Raw genomic sequence first — 13,913 nt, 5'->3', positions numbered from 1 at the left:
TGAAATTCTGTGCCCTAACAATGTCCCATAACTCCTTATTTGGTGACATCACTAACTCTGTTGGACATGTGTGTTGCATTATATATTATACCATCTGGCAGGTGGTAGTAATTGGAAAAGTTAACCTGCCACAAATACCAAGAACAAACATTTTGAAGTCTGGCTGCCATTTATGGTTCCATGATAGTGAATGGTTATTTCATGGTTAGTGAGGGAAAGTCATAATGTCCACTTCAGAACAACATTATTTGTGTAACAACCCCTTGAGAACAGGGAATCATGGTTGGGTCTTTTAGCTTTTATTACTTGGCAACATTACTATCTGTACATTGCAAGAAGAACTTTGTATGCTGAAATACCTGTACATGCAACTTTACCTTAGAATTCCCTATATCTTTTTATACTGTTATCTTCATATATTATTTAAATTTTCTTTTTAATGTTATATAAAAACTCCACACAGGTTGGTTACATTTGTTTATGTAAGTCTTAGAACAGTACTTTGGTCATCTGGAAGCAAGTTTTTTAAAATATAAAGTAATTACATTTTTCATTGAATGTGTGTCATTCACAAATGGTTATATTCATGTCTTTGGGATGAAAATATTACCTGAAAATTATCAAGTATGTCACTTGTCTGAATTTTATTTTCTAGAACAGTTTGTGTCTTTTATTATAGATTGTGGTAATTTTCTGTTGCACTTCTGTTAACTGAAAATGTGAATTACAGTAAGAACAAGATTAATGATTATACTCCCACTGTGCACACAATGTTACTGTTTTTCTTTAATTTTTTAAAAGTGAATTTAATACTTATGAAAGTGTGTGTGCTGTAAACTAATCAGTCCTAGTTTATCCACCAAACAAGTTTAGTGTAGGCAGTGACAGCACAAGCTTCTCATAGGAACCAGCCTCAACTGCACTAGACTCAAGCATAATTCAATCTCCATGCCTTCTTTGTTGTGCATTATAGTTATTGGCAATTTGGATGGTGGCTTTTGTGATGTGCTCTGGAAAATCACTTGAATGACTAGCTGTGATGACTTGTGTGACGTACATTGGGAATGATACTAAGAACACCAAACTTAATTCACATAGGACTTCAAACAGCTAAAAGATTATAATGACTATCAGTTAGTGTCATGCAATATATTATAAATTTGTTTAAGATCCTTCTCTAGTGATTTGGTACTACCACAACAGGCTTATAGACTCATAGATTCCAAGGCCAGATTGTGATAATCTAGAAAGACTTTGTATAATACAGTGGCTCTCAGCCTTTCCAGACTACTGTACCTCTTTCAAGAGTCTGATTTGTCTTGCGTACCCCCAAGTTTCACCTTGCTTAAAACCTACTTGCTTACAAAATCAGACATAAAAATACAAAAGTGTCACAGCAATTTTTCCGTCATAGTGTGCTTACTTTCTCACTTTTACCATATAATTATAAAATCAATTGGAATATAAATATTGTACTTACATTTCAGTATATAGTATGTAGAGCAGTATAAACAAGACAGTCTCCTTATGAAATTTTAGTTTGTACAGATTTTGCTAGTTCCTTTATGTAGCCTGTTGTAAAACTAGGCAAATGTTTAAATGCCTAGATGTGATTATGTACCACTTGGAAGACCTCTGCATATCGCCAGGGTACACATACCCCTGGTTGAGAACCACAGCTTTAATGCACAGGCCAGAGATCTTCCCCAAAGTAATTCCTAGAGCAGATCTTTTAGAAAAACATCCAATCTTGATTTAAAAACTGTCAGTAATGGAGAATTCACCACAACCCTTGGTAAATTGTTTGGGTAGTTAATTACTCTCACTGTAAAACAATTTATGCCTTATTTCCAGTCTGAATTTGTCTAGCTTCAACTTCCAGCCATTGAATCATGCTACGCTCTTCTCTGCTGGATTGAAGAGCCTGTTAAATATTTGTCCCTCATATACAGACTGTAATCACCACCTCTTAAGCATCTCTTTGTTAAACTAAATAGACTGAACTCTTTGAGCTTATCACTATAAGGTACGTTTTCTAATATTCCCATGGCTCTTCTCTGAACCATCTCTAATTTATCAATATCTTTCTTGAATTGTGGACACCAGAACTGGACACAGTATTCTAGCTGCGGTCACACGAGTGTCAAATACACAGATAAAATAACCTCTCTACTCTACCCCTGCTGAAGATTCCCCTGTTTATGCATTCCAGAATTGCATTAACTCTTTTGGTCACTCTGTCATGCTGGAAGATCATGTTGATCTGATTATCCACCATGACGCCCAAATCTTTTTCAGAGTCGCTGCTTCCCAGGATAGAGTCCCCCATCCTGTAAGTATGGCCTGATTTTTTGCTCATGGCTGATGTTCGTTATTTAGCTCAAGTTGTAGACGTTTGTGCTGTGATGCTGAAGTTCCTAGTATTTAAATCATGCAGGTGACCAAAACAGAGGTGATTATAAGTGTAAATCATGTAGTCACCTGTGCAGTTATCTAATGTGCTGGCACAAATGACTGTTTATGTATGCAAATTTTGCAAATGCATAAAGCAGAGTCTCTTTTATAGTTGGCTCAAAGAGTTATGAATGTCTCTGCTTTGCAAAAAAGTTGGATCCTTTGCCATACTTTGATGTAAGAATTTTTCAGTGAACTGGGTCTTAACTTATACAATAAATAGAGATAGACCAAGAAAAATATTGTTAAAGGAAATAAGTATTAAGGCTATACTGTTCCATGCAACTGCACCCACAGTCCCCTCCTAATAAGCCTTGCAGGATGTACAAACACGAATCTAGCTTGAACACTCTGAAAGGTTTACTTTCTGGAGTTTCCTACATGTGCTCCCAACAGAAAAGTGGGTTGGAAACCCTGTAAAGAGGTGCATAGCAGGCTCACCTTAAGACTCAGGATCTGTGAGAAAAGCAAACTCCAGCCATGCAGAAGACTTACCCTCTCCTGGCTGTCTCTGGTTTTCTCTCGCTCCTCATAGTTGTGTACTGTCCCGCTCTGACTGGGAATAGAGGCTTTGGAGGAAAGTTAATACAGCATTAAATATCAGCTGGATTTCTGCTCAGAAATTCTATTGGTGTTTGCAGAGAGTATGCCATAGGGATGCTATATGATATTTAGTGTTTTCCTTAAAGTCCCAGCTGCTGGAGTCAAGAGATTGCATGAAAACTTTCTTTCACTAAAGAAGTAAGTGGCTAGCCTTCGTGGCTGCAAAGCTTAGAAAAAAAATTGTCCTGAGTGCACTGTAAAGATTCAGAAACTAGAAAACCTAAGATATTTTTTATTTGGAAAAAGTCAAGATTTGGGGGCCTGACTCGTGATTTTTTGAATGCTTGGGACTAGCAATGCTGATGCCAAGTAAATACACTGCCCTCACTCCTAAACTTAGAACTTCAAACTCATGCTAGTGCAGAGGAAAGCAGAGAAGGGTTAAATGTGTTACAGAACCACTGGTTTGTTTAGGGTATTTCTTCCCCTTTTTATTCCCGTGTGTTCCCCTCTATATTGCAGAGAGGAAAGCCCAGAGACAAATTTTATAATCCATAGTGGACTAAAAACTCCTCTGAGTGCTTTAATGGCAGCTACCTGTTTTCTAAATGACAACTAATGATACATTGCAAATTATGATTTAATGCTGCACCTTAGGCAAAGTATCAGCCTTTATGACTTGCACTGAAATCAAGTATCCTAAATTAAATGAATTGGGTAGTTTTAATTTAGTCTCTAGTGAGAAATTCAGATGTCAGCAAATCCCAGCACATCACTTGGTGCACTTCAGAATTTGTTCATGGGAGTTACCCAGAATGAGCTGATCTGGAAAGCGAATGATCACTTTCACATGCACATAATTTCTCTACTTATGTGTTTTTCTTTGCTTTCTTATTGTTTTCTGTGATTCATTCATTCATCTGTTAATTTCTGTGTGTGCTTTAAACAGTTTAGCAATGTCATTTTGTCTGCTTTGTATAACAAGAAATTATACAATTGTAATACACGACAGATTTCAGCCATATTCAGTAAGAAAGATTCAAAATGACAGCTGTATGCATAAATTATACATTACTGATCAAAGTCCCAGGTGTGAATGTAGCAGTCAAACCATTACATTAGCCCTGTTTTACCTTAGGCCATTGTAATGTCTATACTGATGATTGCATACTTGATTTTTACATACATGATAGGTTGAAATGTAGTTGACCAGTTTATCTGTAGGTTTATCTTTTTTCCTATCTACATCCAGGTGTTTCTGCACTATGTACTGATATACTCTGGTGTCTCCAATCTGTGGGATGCACCCTTAGACCACTTAAATTGGTTAACATAAGTTTTCCACATTTCTCTTGTTTTCTGTAACCCGAATTTATACACAGATTAACTTAGTTTATGTCCAATATAATAGTAACTGATGACACACATAATGCTTTTATATAGCCTGTAACAGAAGCATGACCTGGTTTTCTATATTTTAATTATTTCTCTTTTTATTCTTTTATTAAAATACATTTTTTGTCCTGGTTTTCTCAGTTGTTTTTACCACATACAAATGTACCTGTCATAGATGGTTTTTCAGTTTTTACATAAAGAAATCCATTTTTACTTCCTTAATAAAGTTAGTACTTGATTGCTAAGACAGATACTCACAATCTTCTGAGATGATTTATTGCTCTGCTCCCTGCCCCCAACACTTGGTTTTAGCAAGAGACTAACAAATAGAATTTTTACTTAAGTTTTTGTTAATTTGTTTGTTATAGCAATTAATATTGTTTTTGTAAATATTTTCAAACACAAACTTTAATAACCAATTTTTTTAAACACAACACAAAAGAAAATCATATAAAAATTAAAACAAAATGAAGTTTAAAAGCAGAGTTATGTACACATGTTGAGGGTAATACACTTTTATGGAATTTGCTTGTGCTTGGGAGACAAATTTGAAATGTTTAGTTAGCTTTAACATTTTACAACATAAACGGACATAATATATATCCTTTTAAAAACATTTTGGCTATAACGCAGGCTAGAGGACCTCACTCAGTAATTTCTAGTTGAGCTAGAGCATATCTTTTAGAATAATAATTAATAGTAAAGGAGTTGTTTATGATCCTGGCTAATGCTGTATAATTCTACAAGCTGAATGTTTAGCAGATGGGATATATACTGTAAAAGTGTTAAAAACGTGGAAGAGAAAAATCCTTCAAATAAATATCCATCTCCATGAGGGCAATCTATAAAAACACGGATATGTTTTTCTTATTGCTTTTGCCATTATAGTATCGTGATGAAAATATTTTAGACTATACAATCTAATTTTAATGCTTTGCTTCAAGTAGTTTTAATCTAGTCTTTTTTTGTTTAAAATCAAATACCAATCATTACTGAAATAATAAAAAATGTATAACAATATCAGAAAAAGGTAAAAGAAATAAACAGTACCAAAATAACCCCTTCAACTATGACATTACATTGTGAGGGCATTGGTTGTTAAAGTAATGCTGTGCTTTGCATTGGAATCCTTCATTTCGTACTTCACTGACTGAATTTAGTTGTCGGGTTTGTCCACAATATGTCTTCAGGGGACAATTGAACATCATATGTTTTTAAGAAACCATTTTTTGCAGAGGAAACAACGTTCCCTTTCTGAGATACTGCCTTACTTTGCTTACATTTCTTTGGATTACTCTAACTAAACTACCACCAGCCCCTCAGATGATAATATATAAAGCCATTTTTTTCGCGAACCCTGTAAATGTAAATCATAATCGATGCCCAAGTGTATAGTTAATTAGGCCCCCACAGTATTTAGGAAAACATGGACTAATATGTACCACCTTTCTCCTTGGATTTTAAAGCTCATTAAGCAAATGAATAGCTTGCTGCTGTAAGGCCGTGTTGTTTGACTAACTTCCTTGGTGATTGCTTCCAAATTACACTTAGCTATAAAATCTGCAAAGAACAGTTTCCAGCTCATACAAATTTAGCATGATTCTTGCTGGCTCAGCTGGGAGGAGATTCCTTTTGAAGCTCACCTGGCAGAAGAGCTGCTTATTTTCACAAGGCTCCTGGTTTTACTCTCCTGCAGTAATGGGCAAGAAGTACCGCATGGATAAGACAAGCAATCGAGAGGTTCTTTGCTCTGCTTTCTAGAGCACATTATGGATCTGTGACTATAATATGGAAACCAGCGGACTAATAGATTTTTTTCTATATTTCATACCTGGAAATGTCACTCTTACATTTTGAAGGTTGTCATTGTGACTCTGTTTTATGTAAGTTTTCATATCAGTGAAACAATAGAAAGTTTTACAGAGAGTTTTGTTATGATAAGTGTGGGGGAAAGTACATGGACCATATAATGTTTCTTCAGTGCCCTAATTCTGTCATTCTTCTGACTCCTAAATCAAAAAGTAACTTGACTGACTAACCTAATGTAAATATTAGAGAGACAGCACAACATACAGTCTTAGTTGTACTGATTTTCTGCAGCATGGTGAGTATTAAAATATTATGGACCACAGAGCTCTTGTGTGAGAATTATAGCACAACAAATCAGAAAAGGCCAGTAGACTACAAAAGAGTTTCTCTGCTTGTAACATTAGTTAACATAAATTTTCAGATTTAAAACATTTCAAAGAAAATATTTAAAGAGGAATGTATTAACATGTTCTTAGCTTATCTATAGTAAAAAATCATTACCATGTATAGGCTTCGGGACAGGTAAGCATAGGGTGACCAGTTTTTCAAAATGCAAAAAACGGGACACATGCAGGAGCCCCGCCCCCTGACCAGGGGCAGAGCCTTGGGGGGAAGAGGAGGACCACGGGGCAGGACCTTGTGGCAAGTGGGGGGGCCAAAGGCTCACCTCAGGTCCCCCACCACCAGGAAGAGGCTGGCACTGCCCCTGAGCCTCAGGCAGGCACAGATAGGCAACGCAAGAAATTCAGAACAAATGCTGTCCCAGAGTCATTCAGCCTGGGACTTGCAATGTACATTTTGGGACTATCCTGCCCAATTAGAGATGGGTGATTCCCGTAGGTAAGCATTGAACTTGCAGGGAAGCATGTGTTTAAATGCTTTCTTGAAATCGGGATCACAAAGATGAAAATAGAGCCATAAAATGACTTTAAGTTTAGCAGACATTTATCAATATATCTAAAAGATTTTTTTAAGTAGCAATGCTGAAAATATTAGAATGAAGAGTCTTGGCTTTGACGACAAGTACTGTTGGTATTATAATATCTGCCCGTGCATGTGAAGTGCACATATTAGAGATGGGGTGAGGAGACTGTATTTTGATTTGGGATTTGCAAAACGCCTCCGGTGAATTTTCTTTACTCAAATCAGGAGTGGTTGGTATTTAGGGTTCCATTATGTGACCCCCCCCACCCCCAATTTTACAGGATGGAGATAACAGGTTTTAATTCCATCCTTCTGTATAATGGACAAACTGGAGTTTTTTGAAAAATATTCATTTTTAGGTTTTAGTTTTAAGAAACTTCCAGTGTTGCTCAGTGCTGGGTCTCATTTTATCCAAGCTGTAGGACTTGAGGGGTCGGGTCATCACATGTATTTTTGTGTGTGTGTGTGTGTGTGTGTGTGTGTGTGTGTGTGTGTGTGCACGCGTGCACTGCATTATTTTTTGGATGTAAATGCTAATTCTTCATTTGGGAAATCTGGTACAAAATTTTATTTGCAGCTGTAGTCTTTTTGCTGATCGTTTTTCCTATCCAGAATACAGTATTCAAAATCCAATGCCTGAGAATCTGTGTGATTTTTTGTTTGTTTGTTTTGCTTCGTTTTTTGAGGGGGGCATGGATGGAGGGAGGGAGAATCTAGAGAGATTCATATCCTACTGAACAATGAGCTGTCCAGCAATCTTGAAGCTCAATTTCCAGAACTTGATAACCTGTCATCTTGTTACATAGCACTGTAGAATGAATTTATAAAAAGATTATCTTATCTTTTTTCTGTTTGGCAGATGCAAGACAAAAGTCTACCCTGATGAACTCCCAAATACAAGTGTAGTTATAGTATTTCATAATGAAGCCTGGAGTACTTTGCTTCGAACTGTTTACAGTGTTATAAACCGATCCCCACACTATCTGCTTTCTGAGGTTATCTTGGTGGATGATGCCAGTGAAAGAGGTATAACCCTTGCTCTAATTTTCTTATGGATATTTATAATAAATAATTTGATAGATTTAAAATGTACATATTTTGTTAGTGTCACATTTGAGAACCCTGCAGCAGAGATTGTAAATCAATGGAGTTTTAACCAGTAATGAATTTGACCCCCAAGTCCAGAGAGGCGCAGTTTTGATTGTTTCTTGGATTAAGTAGCTCAGTAATAATGGTGTTTTTCAGAGACCATGTTGGACAAGTAGTCATAAAGAATTTTAATGTATTTGGGAAGGTGCTAAGACATGGACGTTACTGTAGCAGTAATTGACAAATATTCTGACTTGAATTGAATGTTTACAGAGAGATTTGTGAGAGCTCTGCCAATATTTCCGATAAAGAATATCACGAAGAATGTAGTGTCCTATTTCTCTGTTGTTCACTTCTCTCCTAACAAGGAAAATGACTCACCCTTGAGGTTTAAACTTGCTTGAATTTCAGAAGCTTGAACAGTTTTCTCAGATTACTCTTTGTTTTTTGTTTTTAATTTATTTTGTGCCCGAGTTTCATATAGCCTCAATTACTGGTTTAAAAAACTATTTGAGGGTAGAAAAAGCAGTTTTCAGGAACAAAAACTGATTTTGACAATGTTAATGTTTTAGAAATAAAAAAATGCTAACATAATGGAACTGCTGAAAAGCCAAAAAACGTCAGTGTATTTGATTTGGATGTCAAAATGTTTGCACAGCACTGCATCATGAGGACTGCAGGATTTGGAAGCTGTGTTGCCTGATTTCTCTATGAGTTCCAAAACCTATCCCCTGAGGGAAACCTTCAGCAAATACTGCAAGATGCACCTCAAAGATTTTCCTGAGCCTTCTGTCCTTCTTATCGAGGTTTTACCATAGGCAGGTGCGTTACTGTCCTATATCTGCAGCGGTTTTAAAAAGAAACGCAGGGGAATTTGAAGCTTATTGCCCAGTATGAAAGGTACTGTCTCTTTTAATTCACTGATTAGCTACAGCATCATATCATGTTCAGCATTATATAGCTGTCACATTATATCAGGCGCAGGGCTGTGCAATTATTTTGACACGTGAAGCAACTGAATTTTTTTTAGCTTTCTCCAGTTACACATTTTTAGCATGTTTCCCCTTCCAAAATATTAGTGGTCAAAAGCCTTTTTTGTGACTGAAAACTTCCCCCCATGCAGTATGGCTCCCTTACTGGCATCCTCTACTCTGTGAGGTGTGCCCTTGGAGGGATTGCAGGTACAGAGCTGATGTTTAGTGCTGCCCTAAGTAACATTAACATCCACATGGCTACCCAACTACATATCCCTGTTTCAGAGAATAGAGGGGAATCGCGCTCTCTCTCACTCACGCTCACAATGTGCAGCTGTTACTAAGGGTTTTGGGGAGGGAGAAGTATGTTGCACTGGCTTCACTCTATCTTGTTTCCACTGCCCTGGGTTTTTCCCTGGACTTTTTGTTGCTCTCTTCCAAATTAGATATCAAAGAGAAGCACGGTGTCAAAGTACTTAACAGGACCCTCATACACAGGGAAATGGTATGTTATAGAAGCTCCCAGACTGCTGAAGAAGCTTATTAAAAGTGGATTTATTTGAAAACTAAACTTACACTCTACAACAAAATAGCAAAAACATATATTTAGTCAAAGTACACATTTCTGGATTGAATTTACACTCAGCTTTGACTGACCAGTGCTATAAATAGGAAATTAATCATAATCTTTTCCACTTGAAATCTTTTATTTGCATGGTCTTCTCATGGGACCCATTTAACCAGAACTATATTGCAATCCTGGAATGTGAGCAGTGTCCTAATGTTAAGCCTCCATGACCTGGAAACTTATCTCTCATTCTTCAGAAAATTGACAGAGATGTCTGTATTTCCTGAATTGTGCTTTCAGGACCTTTGGTCTTTCAATATTCATAGAATCATAGAACATCAGGGTTGGAAGGGACCTCAGGAGATCATCTAATCCAACCCCCTGCTCAAAGCAGGACAAATTCCCAGACAGTATTTTTTTTGTTTAACCCCAGTTCCCTAAATGGCCCCTCAAGGATTGAACTCACAACCCTGGGTTTAGCAGGCCAATGCTCAAACCAAATATTGTCCAAGAATTACTCCCAAGTGACCACTATGATCTATTACTGTTCTATTTTGAATCCTCCCTGACTGCTGAATCTAGTTTGAACAAAAGTTTTTCTTGTATTTTTAAATTGCATTTGGCAGATTTTCTGAAAGCCTCCTTAGAAAATTATGTGAAAAATTTGGAAGTGCCAGTAAAAATTATTAGGATGGAACAACGGTCAGGACTGATCCGTGCTCGGCTCAGAGGAGCAGCGGCTTCTAAGGGCAAGGTCATAACTTTCCTGGATGCACACTGTGAATGCACTTTAGGCTGGCTTGAGCCCCTCCTGGCAAGAATAAAGGAAGACAGGTAAAGATGGATATACATTCTTCTGCATGATGACAATGCCTGCTACATTGCTCTAGTTAAGGGTCTGTCAGAGTTTCCATTACAATTCTTTATTTTCAGTGTGATTATATCTTGGCTATAAAAAGAATCTTCTTTGGCCTGAACACACTGAAAACAAGTCATCAACCTGACAGCATCTTTTAGTTTAAACAAACGGTTCAGCACTTTTTCTCTTACAGTTGTGCCCCAAATTAATTTCTCAATAAATATTTTTATCGGGTTAAGATGCTTCAATAGTTATTGTATCTTTATTCCTACAGGGTCTCTGTTACTGAGGCTGGTAATAATAGTTAATAAATGAAGCCTTTGATTTCTGTGGCACCTATCCAATCTTTGGCTGGCAAACTAACCTGCCACCTTTGTTTGGTCACTAGTGCTTGTTTAGGCAATGCATTCCTCCACTGGCCCCATCTGTTCTTCTTTTGTGAGCTCACAAGCAATTGGAATTTATGCTTATTCGGTCTTCCAAGTAGATGGTGCAATGTGTACCTGCTCAGTTTATGTGCGTAAGTGAATCCCCAGTCAAAACTAGAAATCAGAGCCCCAAAGCCTTGCTATCATCACTTTTTACTATTGCTTTAAAAAGCAAATTCCATACACTTGTGTTTTATGTTGAGGAAGCAACTCGTGTGTGTGTGTGTGTGTGTGTGTGTGTGTGTGTGTGTGTGTGTGTGTGTGTGTGAGAGAGAGAGAGAGAGTAATAATACCTGCTTGCCTGCCTAGCTATCTACAAACACTGTTGTGTTCAAGGCCAAAAAAGACTCTTTGCCTCTATTTGTGAAGCAGATGGACTGCAAGAGGTCTCCACAAATGTTTCCTGAGTGATCCAGAAAGCAGAGGGGCAACAGCAACCAGTTACTTCAGCAGCTGCTGAGGTTAAAGATGGGTGGAGTGTCTTCTGTGTTTGAAGGATGATGGGTCACTGTGGGGAGGAGGGCAGATGTGTTAGAGTTTCTATTACAACTGGGGGAACAGGGCTATGCGTTGGAGGAAATTGGCTTCATTGCATCAATTGAATGCTGCAAGAACAACAAAGGAGTGGTTTTTCCTATGTGTAGAGAAGGGATATGGGGTTTATGTGGAGGGTGTCTCTACAGAGGAGAGGGTAGAGGGAAAGGAGATGGGCAGGAACTGTTCAGATACGTGGGGAGCAAAGGAATGGAGAAAATTTACAATATCAGTTCAGTTTTACTCTTGGGGTGAAAAATGCAGCATTGTCCCTGCTTGCTTGAAGGACAGGGAAGTCTATGCATGGGGATAGGAATCAGCAGTCTGACCTGGTGTTTGCTGAGGGGAGAGAGGGTGTCAAGGCTTCATAACTCACTGTGTAGTGCATCTAAGCTTGCTGCTTCTCATTTGATGGCCTTCCCCTAGCATCATCATCTCAGTGACCTCAAGTGCTAGGAGATGATGAAATCACCTGTGTCTGAACCAAACCAATTTAAAGATAATCTTTTGTATGTGAGAGAGAGAAGATCACAAATGCACAAGAGGCATGAAAGAAAGCTGACTGTTGTACCCTCACGGTTGCAGTTTAATATAATATGCTTTACTAATTGTTTACAATTATTTGTATGCAGCTGTTATTGGAGTGTTAGGGAAATACACAATCTTTTAAATTGTGGTGCTCTAATTGCATCTTCTTCTAATGTTTCACTATTGTATAGGGGATTTTTACAGTTTACGCTGTGACCCGTATGTTATAAACAGTGTTACAAATTATGAACTGATAAAACATCAAGCATAGCGAAGAGAAAAGCTATCTCACTGGGGATAAAATGACATATGACACCTGTTGCAGAAAAGTTAAAGCTATGTGGTACAGAGGTCAGCTTGGCACAATAGCAGCAAAATTTAGGTGTATTTCAAAATCTGTCTGGCTCAGTTATAGGGTTTCTCTTTAGCCTGTGCCTGATACAGAGGACACTGATAAACTGATACAGAGGGCACAGAGAAACAAGTTGTTACTCTGCGTAGTTTCAAGCAAATACACATAGTCTGTACCATGTTTGGCCTTCTGAGCTGGTGTTTTGTTAACATGGACATCAGCTTGAAAGTCAATTAAATCACTCTATTATGGAATATTGAGCAATGGAAATATGTACAAAAGCCCCAGAAAAATACTTGTACAGAGTAAGTGATGAAATGAAAACTGAAACCTTAATGAAACATTTCAGTTTTATTCCAGAGTCATGACAGATTTGCTGAGGTTTGAGTGAACCTAGATGAATTTTTGACCAACCTGCACCAACTTAATGCATTTGGATGGAAACTGTGGAGACCCCCTACTTGGTTACCATAAGCTAAGTCCTGAAATCTGGTAGCTTAAAGCTGGGCTGTGATTTGAAGTTGGGAGACTAAATTTGGAGTGAAACTCAGGGAGTGCAAGCCCATGTAAACAGAAATGGGGGGGAAAAGGGTTTGCAAAAAAAAAATCTGACAACTAGAAAATTAATTTTGCACAAGCTTGTTTCCAAATAAGAACTGTAGAGTGAGTCTTGATTTGTATGCAGAGAAGCCAGAACAGAAAGGGATCTCTAGCATATTAATATGCATTAAAATGGAAATTTCTTATTTTAAAAAGTACTTTTTTTTTCTTATAGAAAAACCGTTGTCTGTCCAATCATTGATGTGATCAGTGACGATACATTTGAATACATGGCTGGGTCAGACATGACATACGGAGGGTTTAACTGGAAGCTTAATTTTCGCTGGTATCCTGTTCCTCAGAGAGAGATGGACAGAAGGAAAGGAGACAGAGCCTTGCCTGTAAGGTAAGGAAACTGGGCAAAGGATGCTACTGTAATATCTTTAACTAAATTGCATAATTGTGAGCACTGTAGTGTTTTCTTTGCGGGTAATCATTTTTAATATTAATACTTTACTGAAATTAAACTGTATTCATATCCAAAGAGCATAAAGGTGTGGCACACCTTTTAGATGAAAACAATAGAAGACCATTTTCTCCCCTTTTCATAGCACTGCAATATAGTTATCAGGATTGAGCAAATGCCTTAAAGTTCTTCTGTGAGTAGTCAATCAAATAAAAAATGAATTTGTTTCGATGTGTTTGTCCACTTTGTATTAATTTTCTTCAAATATTCTTGTGAAGAAGTTTATTGGCTAGCATATTCATTGTTTTTATGAATTTTAAGCTAATATTAGAAAGTACTTGTGGAGAATAACTTCTGAACTTGTAAAATTCAAATATTTTCCCTAGAAACTTGATTCTAAAATTCATGCTCTTCTAGACAGGGAATAGAATTGCTACCTACAGTACGTGT

At 37.4% G+C, this 13,913-nt stretch overlaps 1 protein-coding gene across 3 annotated transcripts in view; it reads left to right on the top strand.

Annotated features, from left to right (window-relative positions):
- GALNT13 (polypeptide N-acetylgalactosaminyltransferase 13) overlaps positions 1-13,913 on the top strand; it is a 456,737-nt gene that overhangs the window by 279,724 nt on the left and 163,100 nt on the right. For all 3 annotated transcript variants that reach the window (XM_030580270.1, XM_030580269.1, XM_030580271.1), the window contains exons 4-6: positions 7,985-8,151; positions 10,383-10,590; positions 13,233-13,403. In XM_030580270.1, the coding sequence (XP_030436130.1) occupies positions 7,985-8,151; positions 10,383-10,590; positions 13,233-13,403 (546 nt within the window). The remainder of the gene's footprint in view (positions 1-7,984; positions 8,152-10,382; positions 10,591-13,232; positions 13,404-13,913) is intronic.

This window comes from Gopherus evgoodei, chromosome 11 (assembly GCF_007399415.2).
Source record: "Gopherus evgoodei ecotype Sinaloan lineage chromosome 11, rGopEvg1_v1.p, whole genome shotgun sequence".
NCBI lineage: Eukaryota > Metazoa > Chordata > Testudines > Testudinidae > Gopherus > Gopherus evgoodei.
The sequence above is the reverse complement of the archived record's forward strand: the minus strand, read 5'-3'. Positions and strand labels throughout refer to the sequence as shown.